Source organism: Papio anubis, chromosome 14, assembly GCF_008728515.1.
Source record: "Papio anubis isolate 15944 chromosome 14, Panubis1.0, whole genome shotgun sequence".
Lineage (NCBI taxonomy): Eukaryota > Metazoa > Chordata > Mammalia > Primates > Cercopithecidae > Papio > Papio anubis.
In genome coordinates this window covers 24,892,206-24,910,020 of record NC_044989.1, presented here as the reverse complement: position 1 = coordinate 24,910,020, position 17,815 = coordinate 24,892,206, and the positions used below count along the sequence as shown (strand labels likewise).

Below are 17,815 nucleotides of genomic sequence, written 5' to 3'. Positions count from 1 at the left end.
GTAGGCTTCCTCCTTGGATATTTCTGCCCTGGGACAGCTATTCCCGATGACCCTGTCTTCCCGTGCCCTCCCCGTGCCCGAGCCACACCACTGTCCTATGCAGACAGCCCCAGCTGATGGCTTTCTCTTCCGACCTCTCAGAGGGCACTGGCCGGCTCTTCTTTGAGTTCTACCGCCTCCTGCATGATGCGCGGCCCAAGGAGGGAGATGATCGCCCCTTCTTCTGGCTCTTTGAGAATGTGGTGGCCATGGGCGTTAGTGACAAGAGGGACATCTCACGATTTCTCGAGGTATAGCCAGCAACCTTGGTTTGGCCAGCTCACTAATGGCTTCTACCTTGGACTGCTGCTTCATCCTGTCTCATCTGCATTGTGGAGCTGGGGACTGGTGACTTCTGCTTTGCAAGGGGCCTGTTTGGGAAGCCCCAGGCTTCCCGGATAGAAAGGGAGGAAGCAGGGTTAGAGGCCTACCTCAGAAAGAGCCAGTGGTCTCACTTTAAGAGGTGGCATTGTGGGTGTGAACCTCTGGGGTTGAAGGACCTGTCACTAAATTGGGTGGAGCGCCAGACTCCTGGGGTTGTGCATTCTGTATGGTGTTTGTTACACACCGGGACCTTTGAGAGGACAAAATCAGTTTTCCCTGAGCAAGAAGGGCCTATCTTCATTCCCTGGTACTCGAGAAGAAAACAGGACTCAGCTCAGCTTTCATTCCTTATCATGTGAGTCCCCGTTTAACCCTGAGCCAAGTCTGCGCCACGTGCAGAGGGCTTCTGCTGCCGGAGGCGTACTTGGAGTGGCCCTTCTGGGAGCTCGAGCCCACCCGTGCTCCTGAGTCTTGGGTGGGTCACACTGTGAGCTGGTGTTCTGACTATAAGTGTGAGCAGGTGTCTATTTGAGTTATAATCAGGGCTCATGGTAAACACACGCATACTCGCTGGAGCCTGGGCTCTCCCAGCCTCTAGACAGTCTAGAGCCGCACTGTGCAATATGGTAGCCACCAGCCACATGCGGCTATTTACATGAACATTAACCATTCAGCTCCTCAATCACATTGGCCTCATTTTAGGTACAAAATAGCCACCTGTACTAGTGGGCTAGTGGCCACTGAATTGAACAGTGTAGAGGACATCCCACCATCGCAGAAGTTCATTTGGACAATGCTGATCTAGAACGTTCCAGTGACAGCTTGTGGAATGTGGCTAGGTGTAATTCCAGCTTCTCCTGGAGGCTGCAGGCTAGCCCAGTGTGTGGCTCCTGAGCGAGAAGTAAGAGGCTTTGAGGCTTTAAGGCTCGACCCCAGCAGCATGCCGGCGCTGTTTCATGCTCCTCCTTGGCTCATCTTCAAACCGTCTCCTGTTTTGTAGTCCAACCCTGTGATGATTGATGCCAAAGAAGTGTCAGCTGCACACAGGGCCCGCTACTTCTGGGGTAACCTTCCCGGTATGAACAGGTTGGTGAAAGCTCCCGGGCCTGGGGGACTGTGGGCTGGGACTGCAGGTGGGATGGCCTATGGTTGGGGGACCCCTGAGCCGGGCCCTCTCTGGCCAGCCTCTGCTGAATGACTAGTTGCTCTGCCATGTTCCTTATTTCCTTTTCCTTGAGGAGGAAGAGGAGTCAGGGTATAGAAAATACTCATCTGAAACCAACAACTAGTGGTCTTAAAGCAGGACCTTTAGAGTCGTACTCTCTTTATACTAAAGAAGAGTCATGTGCTGCTGAGTTAGGTAGTTGGTTTTCTGACATTGTGATGTGTCCCGAACCCTCTGGTTCTTAGATTCTCCTGAGGCAAAGCCATGGGCATGGCTTTGGGGCTGGGAAGGGGAGTCGTGGCCACAGCCTGTTTCAGGAGAGGGCATCTTGCTGCGGCTGCATGCAAGTTCAGGGTTCTGCTTAACTTAATTTTACTAATCACACAGTTTGTTGGCTTCAGGTCCTTTTTTGGAGAGATTTTCTTCAGTTAGTTTACACAGATAAAGATTTTAATATCTAGGAATGAAGAAAATTCATTTCATCAGGTATAAAACTGGCATTATAAAAAGGCTTTTTAGGCGAAAGAAATTGTCCAGAGTTGGCAATTCAAAAGCACACTGAGAGCTGCTCAGTTCCTGACCATTGTGGAGGGAAGCATCTTCCAGAGTGTTCTGAGTCATGGGTGTTAAACCTCCGTGGTGTGCTGCTTGGTATAACTAGAAGGCATCATTTCACCTGGCCTCAAACAGTCTCCCTCCTTGCTATTCCCATGAAGTTGGAGGACCTTCCCCATCTCATACATGTTTGGTAGAGTTGCTGGCGAGGGCTTGTTGAGGGGAAGGAGATGGGGCATGGGGGCAGCTGGCCTGAAACTGTCCACCGAGAGTTCCCAAGATATATGTGTGCATTGGGAAATGGATGGGCTAATGAGGTCCATAAAGTATTTTCATGGAACCATTCAGTGTCTCCTGACAGACCTTGGTCCTGTGGGGATTTCTCACCTGCTTCTTTCAACTCTAAAATACTAAACTCTGAGCTTCTAGGAGAAGCAGAGCTCCTGCATGCAGGGTCGAGAGTCGGGGGCATCTGTCGAGCACCTGATTTGACTGCAGGCCCCGCGGTTCCCACACTGAGATCCTGGAGCCAGTCAGGGAAGCCTTCCTTAAATATCCTTACATGTCAGGAAAGGTCAGTGTTGAAGGGGACAGCCAGTCAGTTATCTGGCCTGCACCCTAGGAAGTGACATGTTTAATGTCACAGAATTTTTGGTCTTCAGGGAACTGCAGAATTTAAGTCTTTTTTTTTTTTTTGAGACGGAGTCTTGCTCTGTTGCTCAGGCTGGAGTGCAGTGGCGCGATCCTGGCTCACTGCAGCCTCCGCCTCCCAGGTTCAAGTGATTCTCCTGCCTTCAGCCTCCTGAGTAGCTGGGATTACAGACACCTGCCACCACACCTGGGTAATTTTTATATTATTAGTAGAGACGGGTTTCACCATGTTGACCAGGATGAACTCAAACTCCTGACCTCAGGTGACCCGCCTGCCTCGGTCTTCCAAAGGGCTGGGATTACAGACATGAGCCACTGTGCCTGGCCCAGAATTTAGTCTTTTAAAACTGTACATTTAAGGCTTGCGGTTTGATTAATTTCATCTAGTGGTCACAACCATGTAACAATCACCACAAATCAAGATACAAAACATTGTCACCCCCAAAGCTTGCTTTGCAGTGGGATGCTTAAAGCTCAGTGTATTTTAGACTAACTGATGTAAAGATAGCTGTGCTTTTTTTCCTTTTCTGCTAGGTGTTATCTGCCTATTCATAATTTGAGACCACTTTTGAATTTACCTTTAAGGATTAACACTTGGTGGATTTGTGTCTGTGTAGAGCTGCAGCGTGTGTTCGTGTGTTTGCGGGGAGTTTGAAGAGGGTTTTGGCGTGTGTGTGTGATTTGGGGAAGGGGGGTCTTACCCTGTGAATAAGTGGCTGCTGGGGGAGGGAGGGGAGTCGTGCAGCTGGGGCCCTTCCTGCTGTTCTCCAGGTTTCTGTCGTTACAGTCTCTCTTCTGCCTCCTAGGCCGTTGGCATCCACTGTGAATGATAAGCTGGAGCTGCAGGAGTGTCTGGAGCATGGCAGGATAGCCAAGGTCAGCTCCAGCGTCCAGAACCTGTGCTGGGGGGCAGGGAGAAGGAAGGGCAGGATGAGGTGGAGGTGTGGCCAGGGCCTTGTCCTGCCTGCTCCTCCAGCTAGTTTAGGAGACGGTGCAGGGTCATGCAGCAGGGCAGCCAGAGGAGGGCCCAGGGCTGCTGGCCTTCAGCCCTTCCTCCCTGGTGAGTGTCGCCCACCACCCTCTGGTAAACACTGAGGAGTCTTTACCAAGACCTGGACGTGCTATGCTTTTTTTTTTTCATTTTTAAATTTTTTGGCCAAAACCTATTACAAAAACCTTCAAAGCAGAGCAGCCTCCTGTGATGTGGAAGCTCCATTTCTCTCTGGAGCTGGAATCTCCTGCAGTGAGTACCTGGGGCATTGGGTTCTGTGTCGGCAGGTTCCAGCATTCAGAACCACTGGCAGCTCCGAGAGCATCTTTGAGCCCCTCAGTAACTTGGCATCCTTTAGCCTACAAGTTACTCCACCTCTGAGAGAACTAATTCTTTGGAAGACTTGGAAAGTATAGTGGCTACAGCTTCTACTTCTAAAGTCTGTGGCTAGGCTGGGTGCGATGGCTCACGCCTGTAATCCCAGCACTTCGGGAGGCCGAGGCAGGCGGATCACCTGAGGTCAGGAGTTTGAGACCAGCCTGGCCAACACAGTGAAACCCTGTCTGACTAAAAATACAAAAATTAGCTGGGTGTGGTGGCGGGTGCCTGTAGTCCCAGCTACTCGGGAGTCTGAGGCATGAGAATCACTTGAACCCAGGAGGTGGAGGTTACAGTGAGCTGAGATCACGCCACTGCACTCCAGCCTGGTGACAGAGTGAGACTCCATCTCAAAAAAAAAAACTCTGTGGCTAGATGGATCTGACTAAGATTAGCTAGGTGACCTCCAAGAAGGAAGAAAAGTGGGGCTGTGGGGTCTGCGGAGGCTCCTGCCTGGTGAACTCTGCTCACTCAGAGCCATACCCAGCCCCCTGGGTGGACCAGGCCCTGTCAGGGTTTGGCGAGTACCTGACATACTTGGTAGACTCATGACCAATGTTGGCTGGTGAATGATTTCATGCTTATTCCTCTTTTCTCCTCTTCGTCATCTAGTTCAGCAAAGTGAGGACCATTACTACGAGGTCAAACTCCATAAAGCAGGGCAAAGACCAGCATTTCCCCGTCTTCATGAATGAGAAAGAGGACATCTTATGGTGCACTGAAATGGAAAGGTACCCGGGTTGTGCTGGCATCCGGCTGCAGTGTGGGCTGTTCTGCTTGCTGTGCTTGCTGGGGGGGTCCTCTGCCTTTCCCACCTGGCTTGTTTTCCACAAACGTCCTGGGAACAGTGCGTTTTATCAAGCATTTCTCAACATGTCAGACTCCTGGGGTGGACTCCTGGCAGATCAGGCTCCTGTGTATTTTAAGGCTGGTCCCAAGTAAGGGGAGTCTAGGGGCCAGAAGCAGTGGCTCATGTCTATAATCCCAGCACTTTGGGAGGCCGAGGCAGGCGGATCACCTGAGGTCAGGAGTTGGAGACCAGCCTGGCTAACACGGTGAAACCGCATCTCTACTAAAAATACAAAAATTAGCCAGGCATGGTCGCGGGTGCCTGTAGTCCCAGTTACTCAGGAGGCTGTCAGGAGAATTGCTTGAATCTTGGAGGTGGAGGTTGCAGTGAGCTGAGATTGCGCCACTGTGCTCCAGTCTGGGCAACAGAGAGACTCCATCTCAAAGGAAAAAAAAAAAGAGGAGTCTAGGAATCCCCTTCTGCCTTGTCTCCCAGAGACCCTGCTGATCCCCAAGGAACCACTGCAGCGACAGGACCTTCCTTAACTTGTGGTGCCCATTTTGTAGGTCTTTTGTAAACCAAGCCAGCATAGGGCCAGGCAGACCTTACAGTCTCAACACCCTGATTTGGTGCAAACGGGACTCTCGGGGCTGGATGACCTTCTTGTTCTCTAAGTGTAACTAGGATTTAGCCAGACAAAGAGACCATTTACACAAACAACCAGAGCAAACAGGAAATCCTTCAGCTTCTGAAGTCAGGCAGGAGTTCGGCTCCTTTTCACCTTCCCTCCTCTCGGCGGGGAGGATGCTAGGGCTGTGTGTTCATTACGTGCAGACTCGAGGTGTACGTTGCCGAGCTAACCCTGCAGGAGAGGAGAACTGGAGAGTGTGTCCTGGAGGTATTTCTGAGGGATTGTTCAAAATTACTCTTATTTCTGCTGGGTTGTGAAACGCTAGGCAGTGATGACCTTACTACCTTTAAGGCCACAGAAACTAGCACAGTGCCTGTCACATGGTTGGCGATCCGAGTGCTGGGTTGTTTGTAAAGGACAGAAGACTCGGCAGAACTAAACAGGCGTCAGGGGAGTTGGTGGGTGCGAGTGCCCCTGTCCCTGCACTTCGGGCAGCTGCTGGTCCTCCGGGTCCTGCTGTGTGGTTAGATGGCTTCCAGGCAGCCTGGTCCGGCCAGCGCTCATCCTGCCCTCTCTGCCTTTTCTCCCCCAGGGTATTTGGTTTCCCTGTCCACTATACTGACGTCTCCAACATGAGCCGCTTGGCGAGGCAGAGACTGCTGGGCCGGTCGTGGAGCGTGCCAGTCATCCGCCACCTCTTCGCTCCGCTGAAGGAGTATTTTGCGTGTGTGTAAGGGACATGGGGGCAAACTGAGGTAGCGACACAAAGTTAAACAAACAAACAAAAAAACACAAAACATAATAAAACACCGAGAACGTGAGGATGGAGAGAAGTATCAGCACCCAGAAGAGAAAAAGGAATTTAAAACAAAAACCACAGAGGCGGAAGTACCGGAGGGCTTTGCCTTGCGAAAAGGGTTGGACATCATCTCCTGATTTTTCAATGTTATTCTTCAGTCCTATTTAAAAACAAAACCAAGCTCCCTCCCCTTCCTCCCCCTCCCCTTTTTTTTTCGATCAGACCTTTTGTTTTCTACTCTTTTCAGAGGGATTTTCTGTTTGTTTGGGTTTTGTTTCTTGCTGTGACTGAAACAAGAAGGTTATTGCAGCAAAAATCAGTAATGAAAAATAGTAACAATACCTTGCAGAGGAAAGGTGGGAGAGAGGAAAAAAGGAAATTCTATAGAAATCTATATATTGGGGTTTGTTTTTGTTTTTTTTTTTTGGTTTTTTTTTTTGGTTTTTTTTTTTTTTTTTTTTTTTTTTTTTTTACTATATATCTTTTTTTTGTTGTCTCTAGCCTGATCAGATAGGAGCACAAGCAGGGGACGGAAAGAGAGAGACACTCAGGCGGCAGCATTCCCTCCCAGCCACTGAGCTGTCGTGCCAGCACCATTCCTGGTCACGCAAAACAGAACCCAGTTAGCAGCAGGGAGATGAGAACACCACACAAGACACTTTTCTACAGTATTTCAGGTGCCTACCACACAGGAAACCTTGAAGAAAATCAGTTTCTAGAAGCCGCTGTTACCTCTTGTTTACAGTTTATATATATATGATAGATATGAGATATATATATAAAAGGTACTGTTAACTACTGTACAACCTGACTTCATAATGGTGCTTTCAAACAGCGAGATGAGTAAAAACATCAGCTTCCACGTTGCCTTCTGCGCAAAGGGTTTCACCAAGGATGGAGAAAGGGAGACAGCTTGCAGATGGCGCGTTCTCACAGTGGGCTCTTCCCCTTGGTTTGTAACGGAGTGAAGGAGGAGAACTTGGGAGCCAGGTTCTCCCTGCCAAAAAGGGGGCTAGATGAGGTGGTCGGGCCCGTGGACAGCTGAGAGTGGGATTCATCCAGACTCATGCAATAACCTTTCGATTTTTTTCTAAAAGGAGACTCCCTCGGCAAGATGGCAGGGTACGGAGTCTTCAGGCCCAATTTCTCACTTTAGCCGATTCGAGGGCTCCTTGTGGTGGGATCAGAACTAATCCAGAGTGTGGGAAAGTGACAGTCAAAACCCCACCTGGAGCAAATAAAAAAACATACAAAACGTACTGGTGCTTTCCTGTCTAAGTCGCCTTTTGTGTGTTCTTTTATGAGGCCCCCACCATCCACCCCTCTGTGCACAAGGCGGCTCCCGGCCCCTGGAATGTGATGTTTTTGGTCATCTCCAAAGGCTGCAGTTTTATACTGGGAGGCTGATGACACCTTTTATTATAATTATTCTTATGGTTCTGGTTATAATTATGTTTGTTTTAAGATTTTCTTTAAGAAAACAAAAACCCAACACCCTTCCCTTTAGGTTTCAAACCAAGGTGCGGGAGCAGGGTGCTTCTGAGTTAGCGGTGGCTCTGGTGCCCTGGCTCCCACCCCTCGGGCCAGGTGGGCCACTGGGCATGGTGACAGCTGGGCGGCCAGGGAGTCCCTAAGGTCTGCCTTCTGGGCTTGTCACTCTTCTCTTCTACTTCCCCTCCTCTTGAGTCGGGTGTGTCAGGGCTGGAGGGAGGACCGGCCGTCTCTCTCCTTGTGTGTGTGATTGGAGTGGTGTGTATTTCTTTTCTAGTACTTGGTCTGATGATAGCTGTGCTCTTACCTCGAGTCAGCAGCACCTGGAGCCCCAAGTGCTCGACACTTTGTTCAACTTCCTACAAGGCAGGCGGCCTGGCGCCAGCAGTAGGAAGGGAAGGCATTGTTGGCTCCAGGGTGAGGGCCCGATGGGCAGGTGCTTGCCTGGGTAGATGGGGTGTAGATATGTGGCATATAGAGATATATATTTTATAATGGGAGGGGGGATGGCACCTCCTGGGACTGGTAGAGCTGGGAGGTGTGTCGGCAAGCACATGGCCTCAAGTCCACGTCCCTAGAAAGATGGGGCCTACGGTGATAGGCGCTCTATAAATACATAGATAGGGTCATGTATAAGAAATATTATGGGGTGGGGAGTGGGGGAAGCAGGCTCAGTGTGCTGAGCCTCGGTCCCCACTGCGGATATAAACCCCACACCAGTCAGTCAATCTCACACGCATACACAGGAGCATATTTCTGTACTGATGCATAATGAATGCACTCACACACACACGCCAGGGGGCTCCCAGCACTCTTCTCCCAGGGTTCAGGACTTTGTGGAGTCAGCCCGTGCAGCTATTTACCTCTGTTGCCCTGATTGCAGGTAGACTGTCAATCCCAGAAGTTGCTAGGTGCTGAGGCAGGAAAAGGAGGAGGTTTCTTTCAGCAGGTGCTCTCCTCTAGCAGGTAGTGTTCTATCTCTTTTGCCCCTGGTGATGTCAAAAGATTCTTCTGTTAGCAACCTGTGATACTGACCTGCAACTCTAGGCACCAGTCAAGTCAGCCCTCAACTCCCCCTACCTATTCTCCCCCAACTGAAATCAAATTGACATCCAGGTCTGTCTTGGCCAGGGGGCTTCCATTGGGGAAAAAAAAAAAAAAATGGGACAGTGAACCTCACCTATTGAATAAACCAAATTAGTAATTAGTGACAAAACTAAACCAAGGCTTGGACCCCCTGCTCATTACTCAGGAGTAAATTCACACAGCTGGTGGCCGGTCTCACTCCTTTTTGGGGTGCTTGGTCCTAGACCCCAATCGACTGTCTCCTCGACAGATTGGTGTTTAGGATCATGCCCAGTTGCTTCCTGTTACCTCTGACAGGTGGTGACTGGGCCGCTGTGGGGCTGGAGCAGCGAGGAAGGGAGCCTCTGCCCCCTCAGTGGAGCCCTGTGCTAACTGTGGTGCTCACCCAGCCCCTCCTTGCTCCCGCAGGGCTCTGTCCTTCGGGCCTGGAGTCCACCAGCGCCACTCCAGGAGGGCTGGGGGAGGAGGGGCTGCCTCAGGCAGTCCAAGGTGCTCCCTCCCCCGCTGGCCAATGCTAAGGTCTTCCCTGCTCCCAGGGTCAGGACGGAGGTTCCTAACGCTCAGGCTCTCCCAAGCCACTGCTTAGTGACAGCCTTTCTAGCGGCCCAAGCTCCACCGGAACTGGGCCTGGTGCTCCACCCAAGGGGTTGGTGTGGGGACTTGGGAAGAGACTTGGTAGCCAAGGGCATGGCAAGCCTGGGGGGTTCCTGTGGGCCGGCTTGCTCCAGGAGGGAGTGCTGGGCACAGAGGAGCCCTTATGGCTGACAGCTTGAGAGCACTTGTTCCTCCAGGTCTAGCCACTTGACCTGGCCCTAGAATGGACCAGATGCCCCAGGGGTCACGGGCCCCCCCTTGCAGGGACAAGAGTTAACAATCACCAGCTTTTCTTCCAGCCCAGCCTGTGGGCTTGGTCTCACAGTGGAACCTGGGAGAGTGTGGGGCTTCGGGATTGTGCCAACTTGGCCGAGTTGAGATACGCTTAATCCACCTCAACCCTGGGGTCTCTGGGGACAGGTATTGTGTCACCTTCCAAGGGGCACTGAGCTTCAGCAGGCTGTAGATAAGGCAGAGGTTAGAGGCAGTGGAGGGGAGAGCCAAGAAGGCCTAGGGAAAATTACCATATTCCCTGTGGAATTTTCTTTCCAAAGAGCAGGCCCATTTCCCCCTTAGAAACAAGGGTTCTGGGGGCTGAGGATGACAGCTTCCCTCCTGCAGGTGCCAGGTGGAGCATGATGCCAAAGAGATCCGTGGCTCTTGCCTGGGGGAGGTAGCCAGATGCTAGTGCAGAGGACACAGTCCTTGGCCTCCTGCCTAAGCAGGCAGCTAGTTTCCAGCAGGCGGCTGGTACTAACCCCCGCCCTGCGGGAGTGGCAGGTCAGTGCACCGGCAGACTGGGGGGCCGCAGGCGGGCACTAGCAGGGGTCTGCAGTCCACAGATGATGACATGAATCTGTTGCTGTCCTTTTCTCTCTAGGCCCCAGAGACTTCTTGCTGTCGAACATCCTATTGGAAAGCAAACTTTCCAAGAGAGCATCCGGGACCTGTTAGCTTTTGAAACGGGCCTGGGTGTGATTGGCTGGTAGAGATGCCCGTGTGATTTTTGGCACGTTGCAGGAGTGTGGATTGGGACAGGCACCCCAGCAGGAAGGAAGGCTGACACCAAAGGGGTCTCACAGGGCCCAGCTCCCTTTGCTTCCCGATAATTGGCCACCAGGCCATGGTGACTCTGGGGAAGCCTCGATAGGAACACCCACCTTCTCCAGCAGGAGAAGGAATATTTCAGCAGAGCCATCTGGGAGATGTTCTTATAGGAAAACTGCAGTCGTTCATTCCATAGTTTTGCTTTTATAAATAGAGTAGATTTGGGAGGCAGTTTTGAATTCCTGTTGCTACCCTGCTTGGTGCAGAGTTGCAGTGGCCCCAAGTGTCTTTCAGAGCTGTTGCTTTTAGGAGCCCCCTCAAGCTGTGGGTTAGGGCCAAGGCGGGAAGGGGGTGCTGCCTGCACTGTACCCTGAAGAGGGCTGCTTGCTTCCTTTGGTCGGGAGCATGGCAGAGCCAAGATTCCAGTGGGAACCGAGTTTCTAGCCAGGCCCCTGTTTTGGTCCCGGGAGGTGAGTAATCTGAGTTCGTCATTGCGCATTCTCCAGGCTGCCTGCTCCCAGTGCGGGAGACTAGAGAGGACCCTGGAGTTGTCCTCTGGGAGTCCTGCCTGTTTGCCAGGGAGCAGCTGAAACTTCCTCCCTCCCAACCCCGGGGTTGGAAAAGGTGTAGTGGAGGGATGGTCTGGAGCTAGGATGCCCTTCTGGCCATGCCCTGCGGAGCTGGGATTAAAGAAAGTGTCCGCCGCCTCCTCACCAGGCCCTGTGCTGGGGTCAGGAGGACCGGGAGGAGAGGGAAGGGTGAGAGGATGGACTCTGCTGTTGTAGTGTGAGCTCTGGAATCTTTACGTTTTGGTAAAGGCAGGCCAGGGTCTTTGAGGAGTGAGTTGGGGAACCTTGTCTCTGTGTTTCCAAGACCCAGCTAAGGTGGGCCTTTGGTGGGTGACCTGTCTCTGACCCAAGGCAGCAGAGTTCTGGGGGAGGGAGAAACAAGGAGCAGGGAGGACAAGGACACAAGATCCCTTTACTGGTGGTGACTTACTCACTTCCCCCACCAGAGGGCCCGGACTCCTGAAACTCCCGTAACTGGAACGCTCCCTGGCTCAGCTCCACTGGGGGGTGAGGAGGGCGGCTCCCCCAGCCCCAGCCTAGCGGCCTCCAACCCTGTGCCTGAGGACATGAGCAGTGGTCTAAAGCGTCCCCTAGTCCCATTTCACTTCACCCACCGATTTGGTTGCACAGCCCTAGAATTCAACAGACAACAAAAATGCTGAAATTCCTTAGAATACGCAGAGGGAGGAGGTGACTCAACAAGGTGCTAAAACATTTTATTAAAAATATATATTGTTAAATTAAGTCTGCTGTCTGGACAATGACTGTTTGTTTTGTTTTCTTGTAGTGGAGTTTAAAAGAGACTATTATTTTACTCTGATATATTATTATTAAAAAGGCATTTTAACTTTGTACTTGAAAACTAAATGAGCGATTTCATGTGTTTTAGCTGAGGCATTGAAGTAGCGGGTGCTTACTTATTTGTGGGAAATCATGTATTCATACTGAAGAATAAACTCCGTAGCTGATTTGGTAATAACTTTTACTGTTACAGACGATTTCGCTTTGACCCCGGTGGCAGAGCACTTTTACTCCACATTCCACGCAGCTAAATGCAGGACTTCCCAGACTCTTCCCTCCCCAGCCCTCTTTCCTTTCTCTTAAGTTCCTCTTTTTTCCTTTATTATTATTTTTTCCTGGTTCCAGCATCCTTTCACCACTGTATTTTTTTTTTTTTTTTTTTTTTTTTTAGGGTTGCTTCTCTATTTATTGACAATAATAATGTACATTTCACAGTCTGGTTCTAGGACATCCAGGGAGGGGTGAGTGGGGGCCCGAGTGGGTCCCTGCCCCACCCGCCTGGTGTCCTGTTGTATCTCTGTGTAAGTGATGCTCGTGACATAGCTGTTTATGAAATAATTAAAGAGGTCAATGCGTACAACAGATGTAGAAAGTCTGTCAGTTCCGCCTTCATCACATTTTTTTTTTGTGCCCAGAAGAATATAATAAAGCTCCTTTCTAATGTACTTGTGCTGGAGAACACTTGAATAAATGGACTGTTTTTGTGCAAAAAGAAAAACGGAAAAAGCACCGTAATAATGTCCTTTTGTCTTGCGTCTCCTTTCCCTGTCGTGACTGTTCACAGCCATCTCTCCAGGGTGCTCAAGTACCTAAGCGGGGAGGTGCTAGTGTCAGACCATGCTAGGCCCAGACCATGCAGGGCCTCCCTAAAAATGTCACCTGTGTGAGCATCAAGTTAGTAAATGGGGGCTGTCCCCTGGGTGCAGGAAAGAGTTTGATTGACTGGAAGCTGAAAAATAAGTCATGGTGAGACAGGGTTGCTGGGAAAGCAAATTCAGCTCTGGGCTGAGCAACAGAAGTTTTAACACCAGAGCAGGGAGAGGAGCGCGCCTTTCGCCAATGCCTTGGTCAGACGCGGCGGGAGGAGGATTTTTGAACCTGGGTACTCTAAACAGGGTTTTGGCAGCAAGCGAGCATCCAGAGTGGTAGATGGTCTGGACTGTCAAGGGGCCCCGGAACAGATTGGGGCGTTTGTCCTAGAAAAAGCAAGAGTCAGTAGGCCAGTGTTTGTAAACACTGATGGGGTGAGCCCAAAGGGCTGGGGTCTTTCCAGGTGTTCCACAGGCGGGTGGAATGGTGCGGGGAAGCCAGTGTCAGCATAAGGGGAGGGAGGCCCCTTTCCCTGCTCCAGCCGACAATGCAAGGGCACCTTGAGGGCAGTGACAACCACTTGGGGATACCGCCAGTTTTCCTTCAGACCCCGAGTCTGAGTTCCTCTCACTGTCTGGCCCTCCCCAGAGCTGTCTTGCAAGTGGACAGTGCCTCATGGTCTGCAGAGCCCTTCACCCAGTGTTCCCTTTGTCTGCATGACTCATTAATCACTAGTTCTCTGTCTCCACCTATCTAAAGTGACCATCTGGCTGGGTGCAGTGGCTCATGCCTGTAATCCCAGCACTTTGAGAGGCTGAAGTGGGCGGATCACCTGAGGTTGGGAGTTCGAGATCAGCCTGGCCAATGTGCTGAAACCGCATCTCTACTAAGAATACAAAGATTAACCAGGTGTGGTGGTGCATGCCTGTAATCCCAGCTACTTGGGAAGTTGAGGTAGGAGAATCGCTTGAACCTGGGAGGTGGAGGTTGCAGTGAGCTCTCTGTGCCACTGCACTCCAGCCTGGGCAACAGAGTGAAACTGTATCAAGTAAATAAATAAATAAGACCATCTGAATAAATGCAGGAACTGGGACGATTCATACCACATCTCAACTCTAAGACCTCAAGCATCTGTGTTTCAGTTTCATCTTCTGGGTGCCTAGTAGGTCTAGCCAGTGCTTGCTTCTCTTAAAGAAGGGTTACTTGGCTGGGCATGGTGGCTTATGCCTGTAATACCAACACACTGGGAGGCCGAGGCAGGTGGATCGCTTGAGGTCAGGAGTTCGAGACCAGCCTGGCCAACATGATGAAACCCTCTCTCTACTAAAAACACAAAAATTATCTGGGCATGGTGGTGGGCACCTGTAATCCCAGCTACTCGGGAGGCTGAGGCAGGAGAATTGCTTGAACCCGGGAGGTGGAGGTTGCAGTGAACTGAGATTGTGCCACTGCACTCCAGCCTGGGTGACAGAGGGAGACTCTGTCTCAAAAAAAAAAAAAAAAGAAAAAGAAAAAGAAAAGAAGGGTTACTCAGGTTACTCAAGATTTCTCTTACATTAGATTTCGGGGAGGTTTAGGACTGTACCACTTCACTGGCAGTATTGAAAAAAATTACAAGGGGAACTGTTTGAGGAAAAGAGGACAGCCCTACTAAACTAACAGGCTTTTTCCTCATGGGCACGTTTTTCTTTTTCACAAAGTTGTAACTATACATTTTTTAAAAGTACATTGTATCGTACTTTTCTTAGTATTTTTCAGTGTTGATGTAGAATTATTTTTATTTCAATAGTTTTTGGGGTACAGGTGGTTTGGTTACATGGATGAGTTCTTTAGTAGTGGAATTTTTTTTTAATGGCTTCGTGGCACTTTCTTGTTGGATATTTGTTTTTATTTTATTTTTAATTTTAGCTACAAATAGAGCTTCTGTAAACATTTTTATGTTTTGGCATTTTTCTCTCTATATTTTGTATTTTTTCCTTAAAATGGATTCCCAGAAATAAAACTTACTGGGGCAAAGTAGCTGCACATTTTGATTGGCTCCTCACACACGCCTGATTTATCCGAGTGACTGGCAGACTGACGGCATCTTCAGCTCTCAGGCTCTCAGTTCAGAAAGAAGCAAACCTGGTTCTTAGTTTGACCAATTCAGAAACGTGTTCATCTCAGCGGGGAAGTAAAGACCTAAGATTTTCTTTTTTTTTTTTTTTTAGAATCTAGAAATTAGTAAGAAGCAAGAGGTATAATAAGCAACTTCATCTGGCCACTGAATTTTGAAAATTAGCTTACCTGAAGGAATCCTGGTAGAAGATGGAACTCAGACTGAATCTTCAAGACTTAGCTCCAAGGAGAGATGGCAGGGCTGGGAGAGGTGGGTATTGGTGCCCTTTCGCTCTGGAAGCCATGCCTGATTGTCCCAGTGTCATCAGAGCTGGGAGTGGGAGGTCTGGCAAGAACTTACGGGACAGAGGGAGCTACTGGAGCCATTTGGTTAATAAATACCATTCTGTGACAGCCCAAGTGCGGTGGCTCACACCTGTAATCCCAGCACTTTGGGAGACCGAGGCAAGCAGATTGTCTGAGCTCAAGAGTTCGAGACCAGCCTGGGCAACATGGAAAAACCCCGTCTCTACTAAAATTACAAAAAATTAGCCGGGCGTGGTGGTGTGTGCCTGTAATCCCAGCTATTTGGGAGGCAGAGGCATGAGAATCACTTGAACCTGGGAGTGGGAGGTTGCAGTGAACCAAGATGGCACCACTGCACTCCAGCTGGGACAACAGAGAAAAACTCTGTCTCAAAAAATAAATACATAAATATAATAATAATAATAATGATCCTGTGACAGTCCTGGGTTTAAGCAAGGCGTCATTTGGTGGCAGAGGGGTAAGGAGAGACAGGAGAAGAGTCAGGGCTGGGCTGAGTCAAGGTATTTGTGAAGTGACAGGTCCACAGCCCCTGAGACTGCCTCAGTGGGTAGTTCCAGCCCCGTGTCTGCTTGGATGTTGAGGAGATGCTGCATACCAGGCCCAGGCTTGTGGGGTCAGCATGGTGGGTCTCGAGTGGAATGCAGGAGAGAGGGAGACAAGAGGCTGCCTGGGTGCTGGCTGGTGAGGAGGCCAAGTGTGCATATAGTAGTGTGCATATAGTAGGGCCAGAGCTGCCAGCATGGGGAGTGGATGTAATTCCGGCGTGTGTGGGTGTGGGTACAGGGCTGCTATGAGGCTAACAACAAGTTTAGTTGCAGGCGAGGGCACAAAGTCACATCCAAGGGGGACAGGGGACCCCGGGACTGTCTTCTAGAGTCACTCCCAAAGCTCCCTTTCTCCTTGGCTCTAATACACCTTTTTTTTTTTTTTTTTTTTTTTTTGAGACAGAGTTTTGCTCTTGTTACCCAGGCTAGAGTGCAATGGTGCCATCTTGGCTCACCACAACCCCCACCTCCCAGGTTCAAGCGATTCTCCTGCCTCAGCCTCCCGAGTAGCTGGGATTACAGGCATGCACCACCACACCCAGCTAATTTTGTATTTTTAGTAGAGACGGGGTTTCTCATGTTGGTCAGGCTGGTCTCGAACTCCTGACCTCAGGTGGTCTGCCGGCCTCGGCCTCCCAAAGTGCTGGGATTACAGGCGTGAGCCACCACGCCCGGCCGCTAATACGCTTTAAAAGGGTTTAGTCCCTCAGTGGCAATTTCCTCGTTTCACTGCGGCCCTATGGAAGTAGGAGGAAAGCATCTGTTGCTTGGGGGACTATGGGTGGAGGCCTAGGCCTCTAAGGGATGGACAACTGACACAGAAATGTTCAGAGATAGATTCAAACCCCAGGGATCAATCCGGCCAGTGCCTAATTTTTCATCCTGAAGCCCCAGATGCCCTGAACTGTGTCCTGGTTAGAAGAAAGTCCATCAAGTTCGGGTGTGGTGGCTCACACCTGTGATCCCAGTAGTTTGGGAGGCCGAGGTGGGTGGATCACCTGAGGTGAGGGGTTTGAGACCAGCCTGGCCAACACGGTGAAGCCCCCATCTCTACTAAAAATACAAAAATTATTGGGTGTGGTGGCAGTCACCTGTAATCCCAGCTACCTGGGAGGCTGAGGCAGGAGAACTGCTTGAACCCGGGAGGCAGAGGTTGCAGTGAGCAGAGATAGTGCCACTGTACTCCAGCCTGGGTGACAGAGTGAGACTCCATCTTAAAAAAAACAAAAACCAAAATTAACCAGTCATGATGGCACATGCCTGTAGACTCAGCTACTTGGGAGACTGAGGTGGGAGAACTGCTTGAACCCGGGAGGTGGAGGTTGCAGAGAGCCAAGATCGAGACACTACTCCAGCCTGGGCAACAGAGTGAGACTCCATCTAAAAAAAAAAAAAAGAAAGTCTGTGGTATTTGGAACCCCCGATTTGCATCCTGTGTGACCTCGGGCCTGGCTCTTCTCCTTGGCAACTTGGGTTTTGTCTTCTCTCTTCCTGCATGTGGCCTCTGGTGGCTCCACCCCCAGCAGTGGGTGTGGGGAGTTAGTTGCTATGTGCTGGGAGGCGATAGACTGCAGGGAGCAGAACCAAGGCTTTAGCCAAAGTCAGGGTGTTTCTTGGATCATGAGAAGGAATTTGGAGCCTCCAGGGAAGCTTTGGTCCTGATGGCATCACAAGGCCCCACTGCACCTAAACACAGAGGTGGATAAAATATTCCCCCCACACCCCACTGAACATCCATCCCTTGCCCGGCCCTGCATCAGCTAAGGTGACAGTGATAGGCAACCCTTATTGGTCACCTCAGTCCTGCTTGGCCCAGTGTGAGAACTTTGTTATCTCCCTTGTCCTTCCCCCTATAACCCACCCCTCCCTGTCTGTCTCTTCAGCCTCTCGGCAGCCTCCCCCTCCAGCTCCGAATCCCACCATGCTTCTTGGACGTGGCTCCGTCTGGCATCATCAGTTTCCCTGTTTCTCCCAGAGCACACAAACACGCCTCATGGCACCCATCTGTTTTATGCATGCAAGCGCTGCCCGCACGCACACACACGCGCACACGCACACACACAGACACAAACTGGCTGCGACCACCCCCTGAAGCCCTGCCCTATTTCTCTGCTCCACTTGACTT

The 17,815-nt window shown here is 50.6% G+C and overlaps 1 protein-coding gene across 12 annotated transcripts in view; it reads left to right on the top strand.

Annotated features, from left to right (window-relative positions):
• The window catches only part of DNMT3A (DNA methyltransferase 3 alpha), a 114,782-nt gene extending 102,145 nt beyond the window's left edge, over positions 1 to 12,637 (top strand). For 11 of the 12 annotated variants that reach the window (XM_031654998.1, XM_031654997.1, XM_031655001.1 and 8 more), the window contains 5 exons: positions 142 to 290; positions 1,364 to 1,449; positions 3,541 to 3,610; positions 4,716 to 4,834; positions 6,117 to 12,637. In XM_031654998.1, coding sequence (XP_031510858.1) covers positions 142 to 290; positions 1,364 to 1,449; positions 3,541 to 3,610; positions 4,716 to 4,834; positions 6,117 to 6,258 — 566 coding nt within the window. In that variant the 3' untranslated portion in view covers positions 6,259 to 12,637. The other variant, XM_031655004.1, reaches the window with a different exon arrangement.
• The last annotated feature ends 5,178 nt before the right edge of the window (positions 12,638 to 17,815 follow it).